General features: G+C 44.2%; 1 protein-coding gene across 1 annotated transcript in view; it reads right to left on the bottom strand.

Annotated features, from left to right (window-relative positions):
• snrkb (SNF related kinase b) overlaps positions 1–19590 on the bottom strand; it is a 38388-nt gene extending 18798 nt beyond the window's left edge. Inside the window, exons 1-2 of the mRNA XM_071326198.1 lie at positions 19201–19590; positions 8018–8737 (exon numbers count right to left, since the gene is read on the bottom strand). Coding sequence (XP_071182299.1) covers positions 8018–8606 — 589 coding nt within the window. The 5' untranslated portion in view covers positions 8607–8737; positions 19201–19590. The remainder of the gene's footprint in view (positions 1–8017; positions 8738–19200) is intronic.
• Between the last annotated feature and the right edge of the window lie 1410 nt (positions 19591–21000).

Genomic DNA, 21000 nt, shown 5'->3' with positions numbered 1-21000 from the left:
TGGCCGACTTGAGCAAGACATTTTAGCGTGTTAACCCTCGCAAGGCTGCCGGCCCAGACGGCATCCCTAGCCGCATCCTCAGAGCATGCGCAGACCAGCTGGCTGGAGTGTTTACGGACATATTCAATCTCTCCCTATCCCAGTCTGCTGTCCCAACTTGCTTCAAGATGTCCACCACTGTTCCTGTACCCAAGAAAGCAAAGGTAACTGAACTAAATGACTATCGCCCCGTAGCACTCACTTCTGTCATCATGAAGTGCTTTGAGAGGCTAGTTAAGGATCATATCACCTCTACCTTACCTGACACCCAAGACCTACTTCAATTTGCTTACTGCCCCAATACTGTAGAGCCACAGACGATGCCATCGCACTACACACTGCCTTATCCCAGCTGGACAAGAGGAATACCTACATCAGAATGCTGCTCATTGACTATAGCTCAGCCTTCAACACCATGGTATCCTCTTAGCTCATCATTAAGCTCGGGGCCCTGGGTCTGAACCCTGTTCTGTGCAACTGGGTCCTGGACTTCCTGACAGGCCACCCCCAGGTGGTGAAGGTAGGAAACAACACCTCCACGTCACTGATCCTCAACACAGGGGCCCCACAAGGGTGCGTGCTCAGCCCTCTCCTGTACTTCCCGTGACTGCGTGGCCACGCACGCCTACAACTCAATCATCAAGTTTGACACAACAGTAGTAGGCCTGATTACCAACAATGACGAGAGCCTACAGGGAGGAGGCGAGGGCCCTGGCGGAGTGGTGCCAGGCAAATAACCTCTCCCGAAACGAAGGAGCTGATCATGGACTTTAGGAAACAGCAGAGGGAACACGCCCCTATCCACATCAACGGGACCGCAGTGGAGAAGGTGGAAAGTTCCTCGGCGTACACATCACTGACAATCTGAAATGGTCCATCCACACAGACCGTGTGGTCAAGAAGGTGCATTCTTCTTCAACCTCAGGAGGCTTAAGAAATTTGGCTTGGCCCCTAAGACCATCACAAACCTTTGCAGATGCACAACTGAGAGTATCCTGTCGTGCTGTATCACCTCTTGGTACGGCAACTGCACCACCTGCAACCACAGGGCTCTCCAGAGGGTGGTGCAGTCTGCCCAACGCATGACCGGGGTCACACTACCTGCCCTCCAGGACACCTACAGCACCCGATGTTACAGGAAGGCCAAAAAGATCATCAAGAACATCAACCACCCGAGCCACGGCCTGTTCACCCTGTTATCATCCAGAAGGCGAGGTCAGTACAGGTGCATCAAAGCTGGGACGATAGACTGAAAAACAGCTTCTATCTCAAGGCCATTAGACTGTTAAATAGCCATCACTAGTCGGCTACCACCCGGTTACTCAACCCTGCACCTTAGAGGCTGCTGCCCCATATACATAGACATGGAATCACTGGCCATTTTAATAATGGAACACTAGTCACTTTAATAATGTTTCCATACGGCTTTACTCATGTGTATATTCTGTATTTTAGTCAATGCCACTCTGACATGGCTCGTCCTAATATTTATATATTTCATAATTCCATTCTTTTACTTTTAGATTTGTGTATTGTTATATTCTACTGCACTGTTGGAGCTAGGAAAACAAGCATTTTGCTACACCCGCAATAATATCAGCTAAATATGTGTATGTGACCAATAAAATTTGATTAGATTTTTTGAGTTTTGTTGATGCTGATAACAGAATGTATGTTTTTAAATAAACATTCTTGTGGTTTTTATGAAAAAGTATTTAATGTTCTTGTAACAATTTTAGAACATTACTGTAAACAGAACCATGAGGAAACGATATGATGAAGTACTGAAATTCCCACAGAAGAATGTCATATCTTAACATTCTCTGAACTATTAGAGAACATTCCCAATGTCAAACCAGTTGGAGAACATTACTAGAACATTACCAAAATGTTCATTAAATGTAACCATGTTGGACATTTTAGGAAACGTTCTGTTAAAGTAATGAAATGCCAAGAAAATGTAGTTTCTTGCACTGAGATGCAGTGCCTTAGACCGCTGCGCCACTCGGGACCTTATGGACTGCCCTCTTCAATTCAAACCACAGTTTTTCAATGTCTAGTGACTAAGCTGGCCATTGCAAAATTATTTTGTGGCCAATAAACCATTTCTTTGTGGATTTTGATGTGTGCTATTGGGTTATTATCTTGCTGGAAGATCAACTCCTGACAGAGGCAACCAAGTTTTTGGCAAAACGTCCTGATACTGGGTAAAGTTCATGATGCCGTTAACCTTAAGGGCCCCAGGACCAGTGGAAGCAAAATAGCCCCATAACATCAAAGATCCACCATATTTTAAAGTAGATATGTTTTTTTTTCTGCTCATGTGTTCTCATTTTGACACCAAACCCACCACTGGTGTGTGTGGCCAAAGAGCTGTATTTTCATGTCCTCCAAAAAAAATGTAAACGCCTGGAGTTTTCGAAACAGTGTGTGTGTGTGGAGAGCTAGTTCTCCCGGTCTCTCTCTCTGTTCTGTCAAATATCCTACCAGATGGTGTTCAGTCCCTCTCTCAGAGGAAATGCTCTGTCCTAGAGTAAATAATGAGAGCCCTCTACCTCACCCAATCTGTTCCTCGCTCCGTAAATCTGTCACACTCGGACTGAATGAGAGGATCATACTAAACCACTGAATCACCATGTAGTGACGCCTCATGGAATGGGGTAAGGGTGAATCATAGAAAGGAAACTACACCCACTTTAGACTGATGGATAAAAATAGTTTATCTGAAAGCACATAATCACAAGCATTACATGCTGCAACTCTCCTTAACTCTACCTCAAAGTTGTATATTCATGAGTGCCAACTGGCCTGCTACTAAATCCCCCAAATTCTACATGTAGATGTCCTCTGCTTTTGAGTATGCCATGACTGTCCGTTTAGGCACAACCCGGGTAGAGACAGACAAGTTCTACTTAAATAGCCCTGGACACAAGACAAGACCTGAGATGGTATCTGACTGTTCTTCTCCACACTGCTTTGTTTGGCTTATGCAGTATAGCAGCCATGTGTTAGACACAGAACAGGCCACTGCCCCATTGCCCTGGGTCTGGTACTGCTGCGTGGCTCTGCACACACAGGCCTCTGATTTTCTCTGCCTCATCATATGACCACTGTGTTTAGACAGTCATGCTGCACTCAGTTTAATGGCCCTTGGGATCCATTCATAGCTTCATACAGTACCCACCTATAAAATACCAGTACACCCTGTACAAATATTTAATACGTGGTTGTACATTTGTTTGTATATTGCATCATAGGTGTATGAGTGATACACAGTGTGCTATAAAAAGGAGTTTATGACTCACGTCCCCATGGCCTAAGGTAATCTCTTTTCTCAGTACAGAAGGGACATCTCTTTCTCAGAGCTACTCAGCATTATCCACAAACCTGCATCTGTGCAGAAAGAGGGATATAATGGAGTATCATATCTCTAAGTTCTTCTTTCACACGCACATGTTACGCCTTGCAGTGTTCAGCAGAGCTGCAAGGCTGGGGTCAACCTCATTTGCATTCTGTCCAATCACTCCAATCTTCCAGGTGTCATTTATCTTCTAAGAGCAGTTTGAAATTCTTACATTGGAAATTCAATTTACTTTCTGAATTGTCTGAATGTAAATGGAGTTGACCCTAACCTTGCTGTGTTGTGTTGTGCTGTGTTATCATAACAGGTCTGCATGGCAGTATAATGGCAGTGGGCCTCAGTGAGCTAGCTGCCTCGCTCAGCTGGCACTCTGTCACTAAGACCTAATAAGTAGATTAAACCAGCACCTGCTTAGTGGACCAGTATAAGAGCATGCTGAACTAATGAATATTCATTAAGTGATACTGTAACTGTACATAACCACCCAGGTAACCTACTACATCACACTGACTCAGGCTCCATCCATGGCATTTACAGGCGTCATCAGAAGACGACTGAGTCACAGAGACTAGACCATAGAATCCAGTAGTAATAGGATATCTGTGGTCTAGAGACACAATGCCTTTGGAAAGTATTCAGACCCCTTGACTTTTTCCACATTTTGTTAGATTACAGCCTTATTCTAAAATGTATTAAATAGTTTTCCCCCCCTCAATCTACACACAATACCCCATAATGGCAAAGCAAAAACAGGTTTTTAGAAATGTTTGCTAAGTTATAAAAAAATAATTTAAAAATATAGAAATATCACATTTACATAAGTATTCAGACCCTTTACTCAGTACTTTGTTGAAGCACCTTTGGCAGAGATTACAGCCTTGAGTCTTCTTGGGTATGATGTGACAAGCTTGGCACACGTGTATTTGGGGAGTTTCTCCCATTCTTCTCTGCAGATCCTCTCAAGCTCTGTCAGGTTGGATGGGGAGCATCGCTGCACAGCTATTTTCACATCTCCTCAGAGATTTTTGATCGGATTCAAGTCCGGGCTCTGACTGGACCACTCAAGGACATTCAGAGACTTGTACTGAAGCCACTCCTGCAATGTCTTGACTGTGTGCTTAGGGTCGTTGTCCTGTCGGAAGGTGAACCTTCGTTCCAGTCTGAGGTCCTGCGCGTTCTGGAGCAGGTTTTCATCAAGGATCTCTATGTACTTTACTCCGTTCATCTTTGCCTCGATCCTGACTAGTCTCCCAGTCCCTGCCATTAAAAAACATCCCCACAGCATGATGCTGCCACCATCATGCTTCACCGTAGGGATGGTGCCAGGTTTCCTCCAGATGCGATGCTTGGCATTCAGGCCAAATAGTTTAATCTTGGATTGATCAGACCAGAGAATCTTGTTTCTCATGGTCTGAGAGCCTTTAAGTGCATGTTGGCAAACTCCAAACAGGCTGTCATGTGCCTTTTACTGAGGAGTGACTTCCATCTGGCCACTCTACCATAAAGGCCTGATAGGTGGAGTGCTGCAGACATGGTTGTCCTTCTGGAAGGTTCTCCCATCTCCATAGAGGAACTCTAGAGCTCTGTTAGAGTGACCATTGGGTTCTTCAATCAATTGAATTTACCACAGGTGGACTCCAATCAAGTTGTACAGTAGAAACATCTCAAGTATGATCAATGGAAACAGGATGCACCTGAACTCAATTTAGAGTCTCAAAGCAACGTGAATACTTATGTAAATAAGGTATGTTTTTTGTTATTACATTTGCAAAATTTTCTAAAACCCTATTTATGCTTTTTCATTACGGGGCATTGTGTGTAGATTTTTTTGAATCCATTTTAGAATAAAGCTGTAACAAAATGTGGAAAAATTCAAGGGGTCTGAATACTTTCCGAAGGCACTAAATATAATTGTGCGTACACACACACACACACACACACACACACACACACACACACACACACACACACACACACACACACACACACACACACACACACACACACACACACACACACACACACACACACACACACACACACACACACACACACACACACACACACAAGCAGGCCTTGTCCCAGCTTGACTTCAACAGCCTGTCAGATAACATCAGGGACAAGGTGATACTAGAAACAAGGTCTATTCAGCCACATGGTGTGTGTGTTGTTTCCCAGGCTCATTGACTGGGCTCAAACCAGGTTAATGCCCCAAACCTGACCCGTGCCGTATGTTGGGTGTGGAATGGGACCTTTCTCTGTGCCAGACACTGAAGTGCCCAGCATGCCACACAATCTGATTATACCACTGTGAGCCTCAGCCCACTGGGCAGACTGCCACTGGTCAGTCGCACACACAACACCAAGGCCACCCACGTGCAATAGGTCAAAATATTTGGGATTTTACAGTAGTTCCATTGCCTTGCAAGCCAATAACCTTGTTTTGATGTAATTATCAAAATGTGTGCCAGATGTGTTTGAGGTTAATCAACCCGTATTAACCAGAGGGATAAAAAAAAATCTGCTCTGATTTACTTGAGCTTCCACTACAAATGTAGGTGAGAACTGTCCAAGCATTATTGCACGTGCCCACAGTGACACACATAGGACTGATCAGAGAATGTACTGTAGCTCCAGTGATCAGAGAATATACTGTGGCTCCAGTGATCAGAGAATATACTGTGGCTCCAGTGATCAGAGAATATACTGTGGCTCCAGTGATCAGAGAATATACTGTGGCTACAGTGATCAGAGAATATACTGTGGCTCCAGTGATCAGAGAATATACTGTGGCTCCAGTGATCAGAAAATATACTGTGGCTCCAGTGATTGTCACCAGTGTCCCAGCTACAATAGTCTCTATTTGAGGTGTGGAAGTTAAAGCCAGGTACTGGTGAATGTGGTGGTTGTGTTGTGGTTGTGTCTTTAGTTTCAGTGCACATGCCTAAACCCCTGCGGTCCCTCTGCAGTGGGAAGCCCACTTAACTTTTGGCACCTGGCAGGCTGAGCTGGATCTCAGAGGAGTCTGACCCAGTTAGGGACTGGCACACTCCCAGCACCCCACTGCATAAAGCCCAGTCAGTATGACTGTAGTCTGTATTACCAGCCCTGCATAGGTCACATGGCTGCTTGAGAACATCCTCAACTATATGTTCTATAGTATGTAGCCATAGGGGATATTCAATACTTTCCGTAGCGCACATCTTCATTCTTTCACATGGCCCATCAGCAGTTATGATTAAGGAATGTACATGACCATGCATCTGCGCACTAGAAGAGTGTTGTGCCGACATGAGGTATGAATCTGATTTGAGTCTCTCTAAACTGTGATCCTGTCAGGTGTTCCCTGGCCAGTGGCTATTACCTAACAGGTCTAATAGGGTTACTGGATTACTCACTGCTAAAAACCCAAGGAATAACTCTGCACTCGCTCTTCTACTATCGCTCAGTGTTCTGCTAGGGTGTTAATGACACCGCAACACTTTCCACATGTTAAGATGTCATGGTGCATTTTCACAACAACAGTCCATTTCCCTGTAGCAGATGAATGAGGTGCAGCCAGGTGTTCATATCTGGGGCAGGCCAGGAGTGTGTATTTGGGGCATGCTTACGTCTGGAATACTACAGAACTGGAGACATTGTACATTTACTCTCGCTGCACTACTCTCCACTGATTTAATTTCATTGAAGAAAAATCCAGATACAACCCTGTCTGTCTGCGGCAAACAAACCAGACTAAAAACAACATCAGTGGGCAGACAGGCTGACCTGTAAGTGGAAAACCACAATCCTCCTACCCTGACACAGAGACAACTATCCCCCTGGCTCTAGGCTTTAAAGATGGAATTCGCAGTAGGGGGAAACAGCGCCACTGACCGCCCCACCACCGTTGTTATTGTTGCCGAGCTGAGGTAAAAAATATAAAGTGTGATACATATTGTGCTCTTCTATCACGCGTGCAATGATGTCCGAGGGGGGGGGGGGACTGTGTTCGTTGTTTACAGTAACTTTTGTTGTTGTAATATCGCAAACAGACATGGCCATTTCCCCATTAAGGATTCCAGGTTTAAGCCCTGCATGTACACAGCTTCACTGTCCCTGCCCTGGATTAAAGCCCTGTGTGGATTGCTTCAACCACACCGCCCATCCACACGCAAATTACATTTCCATTCCAGATTCCATGCAGCCCAGAGAGTAGTCCATCTGTTCACGTTTGTGTGTGTATGTTGGGTGAGCTAGAGGAATGCCTGCCTGACTGATAGATCCACAGGCAGTACCACAGACACACCCATGTTCATCTCTCCAGCTTTATCTTCGTCTCAGGGGATTTATGGTAATTCTGTGTAGCTCAATGGCTTAGCCTTAGAGGGACCTGAATCTATATATGTGGTCTTACGGACAGAATATAATAAAAAAACTCAGTGAATCATGTATTTGTCTGCAAAATGAGTCACACGCAAACAATGTTCTATTTATTTTATCATCACATTTCATCACTTGACCCTTCCGATGAAGAAAACAGCCAGCCAGCCAAACAGCCATACAGACAACCAGATGAACAGACAGACCCCCTGCCCACCCAGACACGCCCCCGTCCCGGTCCCCCATTTGTCTTACCTACTGCCGGAGCGTCATACTCCTCTCCCAGCAGGATTTCTGGGGCGGAGTAGGCCAGCGAGCCACAGCTGGTCATCAGCATGGTCCCGGGCTTGAAGAGGTTGCTGAAGCCGAAGTCGGTCAGCTTGACGGTCCCCTGCTCCCTGAAGAACACCACGTTCTCTGGCTTGAGGTCTCGGTGCACCACGTGGAGCCGGTGGCAGTAGGAGATTGCTCGGACGATCTGGGCGAAGTGAACTTTAGCCGTGTCCTCAGCCACGCCACCCTCGTGGCGCAAGATGTAGTCATACATGTCTCCTCCATCGCCCAGCTCCAAGATGAGGTAGAGCTTGTTGGCAGTGTCGATGACCTCGTAGAGCCGCACCACATTGGGATGCTGCACCAGCTTCATACAGCGCACCTCTTGCAGCAGGTGGCCCGTCGCCATGGCGTCCAGCTTGGTCTTGTCGATCACCTTGACCGCCACCAGCTGGCCTGTGAAGACGTGGCGTGCCAGCTTGACAACAGCGAAGTGGCCTTTACCCAGCGTGCGATCCAGGTCATAGAGGCCGGCGATCTTGCCCTCGTAGCCGCTCTTGGAGGCAGCCATGTCTGGGTGGGGCAGGGCAGAGACGGGGTGAGGGGAGTGGTGTGTTGGTGCTGGAGGCAGTCTCAGTCTGGATGAGGGGCCTTGGAGGGGTCTTGAAGCTCTATGGAGGGCTCTCTCTACTGATGCATTACCTGGACAAACAGAGAAGATGTCAAACAGAGTTGTGCTTGATATCAAACGAGATGGAGGGATAAACTAAAACCTATATACTTTGAGCCTTATATCTCAATGTATTGGAATTTCTTCAGCCTTGCAGTCTGTTGCAGCTAGGGTCCTTATTCGAGTGCGAGTGCGAGTGCTCTGATCAGTGGTACAGACTGAGTGCTCATTGTGTGGACTGCCATTACAGTACTGCTACTGTAACACACACACATTATGCAACGGCTTTCAACAAGCTATTCATTGTAGAGGTCTATACATTTGTGCAAACTATATTACAATATGAACAGAATCTACTTTTACAATCTTGAAACAAATTTTAGTAGTTATAGTGGCTGGCCATCGTCAAAATTTATGCAATAGAGAATTTAAGCTTCAGAACAGTTGCCAAAATTTCCTGGCTGCACTTCATTCTCATTTCCAGTTTCTCACACAGACTGTCCCGCCATTGAACCTATATGTGTACATGCGTGTGTGTACAGTAGGCCTACACAGTGACCTGACAGACAGGTTAGGGAAGTGTTCCTATCAACATAAGGGAGTGGAAGCATCAAGCAGGAAGTAGCCTCATCGACAAACAGAGACAGTTGAGGAGGCCATGTTACGACAACTAAAAAGTTTTTTCTGTGACACCTTATGCCATTAAAACAATCTCAAATCCCTTAATGGCATCATAAACACCCAAGCAACCTTCTGTGCCTCACAAATTGCAACAGTCCAAGAATCCCAGAGGACTTTCGAAGGCAGCAGGAAAGGAGGCAGAAAGAACAACAGAACAGGCGTCACTATTGTAGTGCTCTAGGCATAGATACACATAACTGTGAGGATAATAGCCAGGACAGGAGAGAGGAAAAGCTAGAATAAACAGAGATTGAGTTGGGGAAGGGCTCGATGGAGGAGGGTGGCAGATACAGACAAGGTTGGAAGGGATAAAGGCTATGGATGTTGAGTGTGTTTAGGGAATTAGTGGCAGGGAGTCAGATAACAGCAATTCTGCAAAAATGGTATGGATCAATATCTGTAATGGGATATCATAATTTGTTTGTGTGGGTGTATCGCAGTGTGGGTGCAAGTGTGAGTGTGTGTGTATCGGGGTGTGTGTGTGTGTGCATGCGTTTGTGTGTGCGCGTTCGTGCAAGTGTGTGTGCGCGAGTTTGTGCCTGTCTGTGTAACTGAATGGTTAAAGAGCAACTGCCCCTAAACTTCTCATTTATGAAATAGTCTGTGGCATTAATATGTGCCATTAATTAGACTACAAACGTGTAAATAGGATAATTTTGGTCAAAGTCAGTCTCATCCAAAACAGAGTTTGTGAGACTTGTGATCGTGACTGCCTCACAATGTAAATTAAGGTTGGGTTTGGTTCAATCCCGCCCACACCCACAGCTGGCAGCACACAAGTAATCATCAATTCGAGGTGCAGATACCCGTGGTAAATTTAAATTTGGGTTGACTTTGGATATCCCTATGGGGCTAGTTAGGGACCATCGGTCAATTACACAATATACATGGGACAATATGTTAAAATTCCAATAGCGTTAAATTTCGATGACTTAAAAACATCAAACCAACTATAAATTGGAGAAATGCATATGCAAATATTGAACGCATTTAATGAGAACTAAAAGGTGAACAACATGAAAATATTGCCTCATTTACATTGTGTCATTTTATTGACGGTCCCTAACTAGCCCTGGAGAAATGCTATCTAAAGTCAAACAAACTTTGCCACGGTCGCACACCTGCCGGCTGAAGCTAATTAGCTAAATCATTTGGCAAACTCTTCCCACTTGCAAACACACACAACAAACCAGACCCCGAGACCAAGACACACATTTCTTAATGAACCATATCTAAAAACGAGGCCAAATCAGGAAGTGCAGTCGCCCTTTAATGAAAAGCAGAAGGGTTGGAGAGAGAGCAGGCCTTCTCACATGTGTCTGAGTGCAGAGTCCTTGGAGGAGCATGTGCAGACAGACACAGAGCTCTGTCTGCAGAAATCAATGCTGCTAATTATTGACCTACCCACAGTCTGATGGGCGTCTGATGGCCAAGTCTCAGGACTCTCTCTCTCTCTGCAGCATAGCAGACACCCAGACCTTTAGCCAACAAGAAACAGTCTCATAACATAACTTGTGTATAATGCTAAAGAAACGTGACAGTGGATCTTCATATTTACACTGTATTTTTGTTGCCACTGCAAAGCTGGACAACTGAACTTATAGCTAACCTACCTGAAGCATTGTGGGACTCCATTAAGGTTAGGGGGTATTATTACCAGAAGTGCACGCAAAGGGCGCTATTTTAAAAACCTAAAAATGATTAGCTCTCTCATAGTTATACTTCACTTATAAGCAGTGGCGCGGCGCGCACCCCTAGCGGGAGCTGTGGGAGTGCGTGCTGTGCCACCAAAAATTATAAAAGAGCAGTGTCCACGAACCAAAAAACTATACAAATAAAGATTTTGTTTTTAATGCACAAAACAATTTAAGCAATAGGGAACTTGATCCAGGAGGGGATTTAATGTCTCTACTGTAACCAAGAAGCTTGATCTTGACATCTAGCCACATAGCAAGTTAGCAAACCAAAAGCATAGCTGGAGGCCTGAGCTGCATATCATTTATTTGACACATCTTAGATTTATTATAGTTATATACTTAACATAGTTAGAAGGAGTGGTGTAGCATGCCCCCCCGGGTGCCCCCAAATTTTACAAATGTAAATGTGTTTTTTATGGTTTTGAAAATCATACCGTTAGTAACTCAAAATATACCGTTTATACCATATACTGAGGTATCAGCCAAGCCTAGAATCAATCATTGTTAGCTGAACTGTGTATACATACACTAGAGCTGTGTTCGAATACTCATACTAACCGCACTATTTGTGAAGTAAATTGAGTATGTAGTATGGTTATATGGATACAGTTAGTATGCCAAAAGTTCCCGGATGTCGTACTAAATTCACTAAAATACGAAGTATACAAGCAGTGGACACTATTTCTATGCTTTTAGGCCCCATAATGCAATTATTCAGAAAATGAGCGTAGCTTCACAACGTTTTCAGATTTGAAGAAAATGGCGGAAAATATGCAGCCGAAGTCCGACGAGAGCATATACAAATTCATTGCTTTAACGAATTATGATCAGTGTTAAGACAACGTTGAGCGACGTAATGCCTTTTCAAATAAGTTACACGTTATGTTGGCTGACAATTTGTTAGCTACGCTATCCTTACGAACCGCATAGCATATCATTACAGCAGTATGTACCGGTGTTAGCTAGCTACTTAAAGTAATGTTAGTTGGCTACTAATACATCAGACCTTCCAGTATATTAACTATATGCTAACTACCTTGATTGACGTTGATTGACAATCAAACGTTGATTGACTTGATTATCCATGTCACGCTTAGCTAAGTGGTCTAGTCGTTGTGTGTTCTCAATGGACATTGTTAATTCGTTCTGGCTATCTACTCTGATTTCAGAGCACTCTCGTCTGAGTGTGCCAGAGCACAGAATAATTCAAATCAAATCAAATGTTTCTTGTCACATACACATGGTTAGCATATGTTAATGCGAGTGTAGCGAAATGCTTGTGCTTCTAGTTCCGACCATGCAGTAATATCTAACAAGTAATCTAACAATTCCACAACAACTACCTTATACACACACAAGTGTAAAGGAATGAATATGTACATAAAAATATATGAATGAGCAATGGCCGAACAGCATAGGCAAGATGCAGTAGATGGTATAGAGTACAATATATACATATGAGATGAGTAATGTAGGGTATGTAAACGTTATATAAAGTGGCATTGTTTAAAGTGGCTAGTGATACATTTATTACATACATTTTTCCATTATTAATGTGGCTAGAGATGAGTCAGTATGTTGGCAGCAGCCACTCAATGTTAGTGATGGCTGTTTAACAGTCTGATGGCCTTGAGATAGACTGAAAAACAGCTTCTCTCTGTCCCCGCTTTGATGCACCTGTACTGACCTCGCCTTCTGGATGATAGCAGGGTGAACAGGCAATGGCTCGGGTGGTTGTTGTCCTTGATGATCTTTTTGGCCTTCCTGTGACATCGGGTTGTGTAGGTGTCCTGGAGGGAAGGTAGTTTGTCCCCGGTGATGCGTTGTGCAGACCTCACTACCCTCTGGAGAGCCTTACGGTTGTGGGCGGAGCAGTTGCCGTACCAGGCGGTGATACAGCCCGACAGGATGCTCTCGATTGTGCATCTGTAAAAGTTTGAGTGTTTTTGGTGACAAGCCGAATTTCTTCAGCCTCCTGAGGTTGAAGAGGCGCTGCTGCGCCTTCTTCACCACACTGTCTGTGTGGGTGGACCATTTCAGTTTGTCCGTGATGTGTACGCCGAGGAACTTAAAACTTTCCACCTTCTCCACTACTGTCCCGTCGATGTGGATAGGGGGCTGTTCCCTCTGCTGTTTCCTGAAGTCCACGATCATCTCCTTTGTTTTGTTGACATTGAGTGTGAGGTTATTTTCCTGACACCACACTCCGAGGGCCCTCACCTCCTCCCTGTAGGCCGTCTCGTCGTTGTTGATAATCAAGCCTACAACTGTAGTGTCGTCTGCAAACTTGATGATTGAGTTGGAGGCGTGCATGGCCACGCAGTCATGGGTGAACAGGGAGTACAGGAGAGGGCTGAGAACACACCCTTGTGGGGCCCCAGTGTTGAGGATCAGCGGGGTGGAGATGTTGTTTCCTACCCTCACCACCTGGGGGCGGCCCGTCAGGAAGCCCAGGACCCAGTTGCACAGGGCGGGGTCAAGCTTAATGAAGAGTTTGGAGGGTACTATGGTGTTAAATGCTGAGCTGTAGTCGATGAACAGCATTCTTACATAGGTATTACTCTTGTCCAGATGGGTTAGGGCAGTGTGATTGCGATTGCGTCGTCTGTGGACCTATTGGGGCGGTAAGCAAATTGGAGTGGGTCTAGGGTGTCAGGTAGGGTGGAGGTGATATGGTCATTGACTTGTCTCTCAAAGCACTTCATGATGACGGAAGTGAGTGCTACGGAACGATAGTCATTTAGCACAGTTACCTTCGCTTTCTTGGGAACAGGAACAATGGTGGCCCTCTTGAAGCATGTGGGAACAGCAGACTGGGATAAGGATTGATTGAATATGTCCGTAAACACACCAGCCAACTGGTCTGCGCATGCTCTGAGGACACGGCTGGGGATGCCGTCTGGGCCGGCAGCCTTGCGAGGGTTAACAATATTTGAATGTTTTACTCACGTTGGCTGCAGTGAAGGAGAGCCCGCAGAGTAAGGTGTTCTCTCAGTTGTGGCTGGAAGTAGCAAGCAAGCTAGACAACGTTAGCCAGTTAGCTTGGGTGCTTGACTGCTGTTGTGAGGTCAGAACGCTTGGATCAACCCTACTCCTCGGCCAGAGCGGCAGGAGTGGGCTCTGAACGCTCCGAGAGCAAAACGCTCTGAATTTACGAACGCACAATCTGACAACGCTCTGAATTTACGAACACTCAGAGTGCACTCTGGCACTCCAGATTGATTTTACGAACACACCCGAAGTGGTATGATGTCTAGCTAGTAATTGGTTATGCTAACAAGCTAGCAAGAGGTTGCACAGCAACAGCATCAACTTCTGGTAGACAGGCAAAGCGCTAGTCTTCTCAACTAAAAGGATACTGTTTGTTTACAGTATACTAAAATGAACTAATAGTATATAGTATGTAGTATATACTCATTAAGTAAGTTAGTATGGGTATTCAAACACATCACTGTACACAGAAAGGCAAACTCACTTGTGCATTCAAATGAACACAGCCACACAAACACAATGTGTGTGACTTGCCTCAGGATCTGTCCTTGGGATAGAGCTTTTATGTTACCATCTGAGAGATGCAGCAGCAGTTATGCTAAACAACACTCAGTGGACAAGCTGTGCTGTGGTAGACTGTAAAAGAGAGGGGGAGTGAGAGAGAGAAAGAGACAGGAGGGAGAGATGAGAGAGAAAGAGAACAGGAGAGAACAGAGAATGAGAGAGTTAAGGATAAGGCCATCCTCCTATTCACTGTGGCTTTCACTGCCTCTCTTGTCAGTTACCAAAGCAGAACAGGTCTTAAACAGACTGCTGCTTCCTACAGGGAGCAGGGAGGGAACAACACTGTTTCCTTCTGATAGTGTTCACACCGGGAAAAGGCTTCCGCTGGGGAGATTACTTTTACAGTTATAAAAACACACAGACACACACACCGACAAACTAACACATACATACACTCTCACGCAGCACACACCCACACGCCTACAGGTGCACGTACACACATACACAAATAAACAATGCCAAGGCATCATGATTTTAGTACACTCAGCATATTTCTTTGCAAACAAAAAGGATCTCACATCTTGAGCCAATTGGTTAAAATATCTATTGTGCTGGTGCTAGCAGAGCAGAAAAGGCAGAGAACACATTCTACCTAAGTGAACATTCCAGACAAACAACAATAGAAGGGCCACACTTAAAGATGCACGCAGGGATCTTAAGCACAAGAAATGTGTAACATATTGCACAAATTGAGTTCGTAACATATCACACGAATTGCAAAATAAAACGGATGATGTAGTACACAATTGGATGACACAGTACACAAAAAAAGGGGATCCATTTTGGCTCAAGAGCACCACTTTCAAAACTACTGGCTGAAATTATACAAAAGTTTGAGAGTGCATCTTTAACACAAGGACAAGGGTGAATATGGACCCATGCACTGCCACACACACACACACACAGGGTACAGCTGGGTAGGATTCTGGTGTGAGAAGCATAACAAGAGAGGTGCAAGGGGATGACTCATTCGGTTTCTTATCAGAGGGTAGAGTAGAGAGTGAGAGGATAGGGATGGAGAGGGGAAAAGGGAGGGAGGAGGAAATGGAGTCAGGATAGTGAAGGGGAAAATGGAGGGAGGGGTGATGGAGGAACAGAGTGGGGTTTCCTTAGGTATGATCTCATCTCACTTGTTCCCATCATGCAATATTCAACATGGTGAGGTCCACGTGGGAATAGGGGAGCAGAGACTTGAGAGAGCACTCTCTCTTCTGAATTCTCAATTCACTCATTACAACAAAGTAGATTCAATTCCACACTCATTCCCAGCATTTAAACTCATCACATATTTAACTCCTCCATTATCTCTGTCTCTCCCTTTGTATGGAACAGCATTTTAATATTAATCTAAATACAATTGGGAGGGGAAGTACAGTGTTGAGTGGGTTGTGTCTTAAATAGAGGTCGACTGATTAATCGGAATGGCCGATTAATTAGGGCCGATTTCAAGTTTTCATAACAATCGGAAATCGGTATTTTTGGACACTGATTTGGCAAAAAAAAAATTTTACACCTTTATTTAACTAGGCAAGTCAGTTAAGAACACATTCTTATTTTCAATGACGGCCTAGGAACGGTGGGTTAACTGCCTTGTTCAGGGGCAGAACGGCAGATTTTTACCTTGTCAGCTCAGGGATTCAATCTTGCAACCTTACGGTTAACTAGTCCAACGCTCTAACCACCTGCCTTACATTGCACTCCACAAGGAGCCTGCCTGTTACGCGAATGCAGTAAGAAGCCAAGGTAAGTTGCTAGCTAGCATTAAACTTATCTTATAAAAAACAATCAATCAATCAATCATAATCACTAGTTAACTACACATGGTTGATGATATTACTAGTTTATCTAGCGTGTCCTGCGTTGCATATAATCGATGCGGTGCGCATTCGCGAAAAAGGACTGTCGTTGCTCCAACGTGTGCCTAACCATAAACATCAATGCCTTTCTTAAAATCAATACACAAGTATATATTTTTAAACCTGCATATTTAGTTAATATTGCCTGCTAACATAAAAAAAATGTAACTAGGGAAATTGTGTCACTTCTCTTGCAACAGAGTGAGGGTATATGCAGCAGTTTGGGCCGCCTGGCTCGTTGCGAACTGTGTGAAGACTATTTCTTCCTAACAAAGACAGCCAACTTCGCCAAACGGGGGATGATTTAACAAAAGCGCATTTGCGAAAAAAGCACAATCGTTGCACGACTGTACCTAACCATAAACATCAATGCCTTTCTTTAAATCAATACACAGAAGTATATATTTTTAAACCTGCATATTTAGCTAAAAGAAATCCAGATAGTTTTCTTTTAGTTTCCGGATTCGACCATATTAATGACCAAAGGCTCGTATTTCTGTGTGTTATTATGTTAAAATTAAGTCTATGATTTGATATTTGATAGAGCAGTCTGACTGAGCGATGGTAGGCAGCAGCAGGCTCGTACGCATTCATTCAAACAGCACTTTCGTGCGTTTTGCCAGCAGCTCTATCAACTCCCGAGATTAGGCTGGTGTTTATGACTTCAAGCCTATCAACTCCCGAGATTAGGCTGGTGTAACTGATGTGAAATGGCTTGCTAGTTAGCGGGGTGCGCGTTAATAGCGTTTCAATCGGTGACATCACTCGCTCTGAGACTTGGAGTAGTTGTTCCCCTTGCTCTGCAAGGGCCGCGGCTTTTGTGGAGCGATGGGTAACGATGCTTCGAGGGTGGCTGTTGTCGATGTGTTCCTGGTTCGAGCCCAGGTAGGGGCGAGGAGAGGGACGGAAGCTATACTGTTACACTGGCAATACTAATGTGCCTATAAGAACATCCAATAGTCAAAGGTTAATGAAATACAAATGGTATAGAGAGAAATAGTCCTATAATTCCTATAATAACTACAACCTAAAACTTCTTACCTGGGAATATTGAAGACTCATGTTAAAGGGAACCACCAGCTTTCATATGTTCTCATGTTCTGAGCAAGGAACTTAAACATTAGCTTTTTTACATGGCACATACTGCACTTTTACTTTCTTCTCCAACACTTTGTTTTTGCATTATTTAAACCAAATTGAACATGTTTCATTATTTGTTTGAGGCTAAATTGATTTGATTGATGTATTATATTAAGTTAAAATAAAAGTGTTCATTCAGTATTGTTGTAATTGTCATTATTACAAATAAATAAATAAATAAAATTAAAAAACATAAATCGGCCAATTAATCGGTATCGGCTTTTTTTGGTCCTCCAATAATCGGTCGACCTCTAGTCTTAAATACCCTTATATCGGTCTATCCTTGTCTTCCTTCCCGCATGACTAGGGCCCAAAGTTTGGTCACGGACAGTCAAATCAATATGGTGGACACCTATCCAGTTCTTTCACCTATCAGTGGTAATGAGAGAGCGGAGTTGAGGACAGCATGGCTCTCAAGGCCTACCGAGACACATAGTTAGTTGATGTGTTGAGCAGCACATGCTCTGTTCCCTTATGCAGCAGATCGAAGCACTAACAGAGGCTGTGTGCTGAGACTGACTGCTGCAGGGAATGTGTGACCTGGCTGCTCTCCCTTCTTTCCTGTCCCCTCTCTCTCCCCCAGGCTCTCCCCATGACCCAGGGGACACAGCGCAGGCAGAGGACAATCTGTCTCGTCCCGGAAATGTTTTAAAAATAAACTGAGGACAAGATGGTCATAAGCAGTAACTTGTACACATGCCAATAAGCCCTCACACACACATGCACTCTGACTGTATACACACAAACACATGCTTGTTCCCTCAATTATCAACTCTGTAGGTTCGAGTTAACTTTCCTCTGCTATTCAATCACCCCATCTGTATTCCTGTCCACCCTCTCCTTCTCTCTCCCTCTCTGGTTGGTGGTCCTGTGATGACTCAGAGTTGACCCATGCTCCATGGTTTCCCTGGAGAAGCCAAGGCAATAAAAAGACAAGGTGCAGGCCAGGATCCAGCTCTCTTGTTACAGTAACGACCAATAGGCTACAGAGTTATCAGTGTTCACACAATGCACTGTGAGATGCCACCGGACTTGCTACCCCCCTAACAAAGGACAACACACACAGAACGCATTAACAATAATTTTACTCATCATCCCCTGTACTACAATCATCATCATCTTTCATTATGGGATCATGAACATCAACAGCTCTTTACATGCATTAAAGCATTCAAAGTTTCAGCTAAACTTGAATAGGAATCTGGGTATTAGAGCGGATGGATCGATCATCAGTCAGTCAGTGTAATTTTCTGTGAAAGCTGCGAGCGCATATGGCTAGATATCAAAATGCAAATAACAATTGTCCCATTGTCCCCACGTAGATTAATACAAGCAGCACAACAGCCCAGCGTAAACACTTGCTTTCGACTGGTAAACTTCCACTCCGCAACTGCAGTCCTGAGTTCGCAAAATACGCATCTACTACGCATCTGATGAAATGCACAAAAATAGACATGTCGTAAACATCCGCGGTCTGACAATAACATTCTAACCAAAGATGATGATTCTAAAATTGCTAAAAGAGTGAGAATATTGCTACCTTAAAAGGTTACAAAAATAACTTACCATTGAGAGGAAAATGCGTTATCCTTGAGGCTTGTGGAGCGACCTGCCTCTGTAAACAGCTTGGCACTTCTTGCTATTCCAATACTACTTGATGAGTTAGAATCGTAAAGCTATTGGTTTCCAATATTTTCCCGACGTCCTGTTGTGTTCACTGTGCCAGTTGCGTGTGTATGCCCCGATTTCTCCGAAAGGACGAGGCAACAGGGATGGATGGTCGATGCTGCGAGTGCGCCTCTCTGCAGTATTCGCCCATTCATTCACTGTCTGATCGGCTCTGAGAGCTGGCCTGCTACTGACGTCAAAGCATTCCAGCTCACTCGCGTCCTCTGCGGCCGATGTTCTCTCCCAGTGCGCGAGAGGAAGGGCTGAGGGCCTATACAGGGAAAAAAATGTCTGTTCTGAAGTCAAGAGAGGAAGACTATTATGCAATGCAACAGCCAGCGTGTCACTGTCTATAATTAGGTAAGCTGAGGAAAGCAAGAAACAATGGGGATAATACTCACATATTACTCACATATTTCTATGGGTTGAGGCAGAGTGGCCTATTAGTGGAGGCCTTTCAACCACATCACATTAGGCCAACTGTAGCCTTTAGCAATGATTCATAACTACAAAGGCTTTTTACAAATTGTAATTCTTTAGAATGCCTTTGCAGAGAAATAATGAAAACACGTTCTCTTGAGTCAGTATGGCTACTGTAGCCTATGATAAATGACACAAGATTATCCTCAGACACCTGTAACAGATGTAATCAACTTGTTAATATAAGTACATATTACACAACATAAGCTCAGTTGTAAATACCCAAGGAGGAGGACAGAAAGTCCTGTAAACAAACTAAAGCAGGTGAGCAGAGGCAAACAGTGCGGAGAGTCCTGGAGTTCTAAGTGGAAAGAGAGAGCATTTTTATCATCCCAGAGGCATTGATCAGGTCTCTGAACATATTTGGCCCAGGCAGCAGAGGGCTCTGGTCTGTGGTGTTGGGACCTGTGCCACACAGACTGACAGCTTGTCTGCTAAAAGCTATTCTGGAACCAGTGGAATAATAAGGGTATCAGATACTGCCTCAAATAACCCTCTCTCTCTATTGATCCTGGTTGAAGGGCCCCCAACCGAGCCCATCTCACTGCAGGCCACTGACCCACACTGAAATGTGAAAATCCATCATCACCATTGACAAGTGTATTGACAAAACTATGTACTGGGGCTATAATACAAAACCTACCAGCAGCACAGCTGAGAAGCTAGATAGTTTGATTGATTTCATCTTGGGAAAAAAGGAGATATCTCATTCCAATTATCTGCTGTCTCATATGACCTGCGGACATGTCACTAGAGCAAAAACCAGAGCTTTCTAAATAGAATGGCTAGCTACATAAACAAGTGAAGAAAATAATAGTGCATCTGACTATAGCCTACTAGATGAGGAATAGCCTTGAGGAGACTTGTGGTACCATACTCCCATCTAGTGGAACGATGCTATCACTATAGGCTTCTTTCCTATGACATTTGCATTTATAAATGCGTCACCATTCAATGTGTTACTTTGTGACTTTGGCCAAATTGATAAAAAAGCTTGGTTTAATTAAAAGGCTCATTAAATGGCTTTTGTTCATAGATATGGCTATGTCTTACGAAACTTGGTTACAGTCGAATGGATAGTAGATTATACAAATTATTCCAAATATGTTATTCAAGACAAAACCCCTGTTTAATGTTCAAATTTGAAACACTAGTAACCTGATTGGTTTTGCTTGATATTGCTGCTCAATATGTAGGTAGTGTCTCGAGCCAGACGGA

This window comes from Salvelinus alpinus, chromosome 9, assembly GCF_045679555.1.
Source record: "Salvelinus alpinus chromosome 9, SLU_Salpinus.1, whole genome shotgun sequence".
Taxonomy (NCBI): domain Eukaryota; kingdom Metazoa; phylum Chordata; class Actinopteri; order Salmoniformes; family Salmonidae; genus Salvelinus; species Salvelinus alpinus.
The sequence above is the reverse complement of the archived record's forward strand: the minus strand, read 5'-3'. Positions and strand labels throughout refer to the sequence as shown.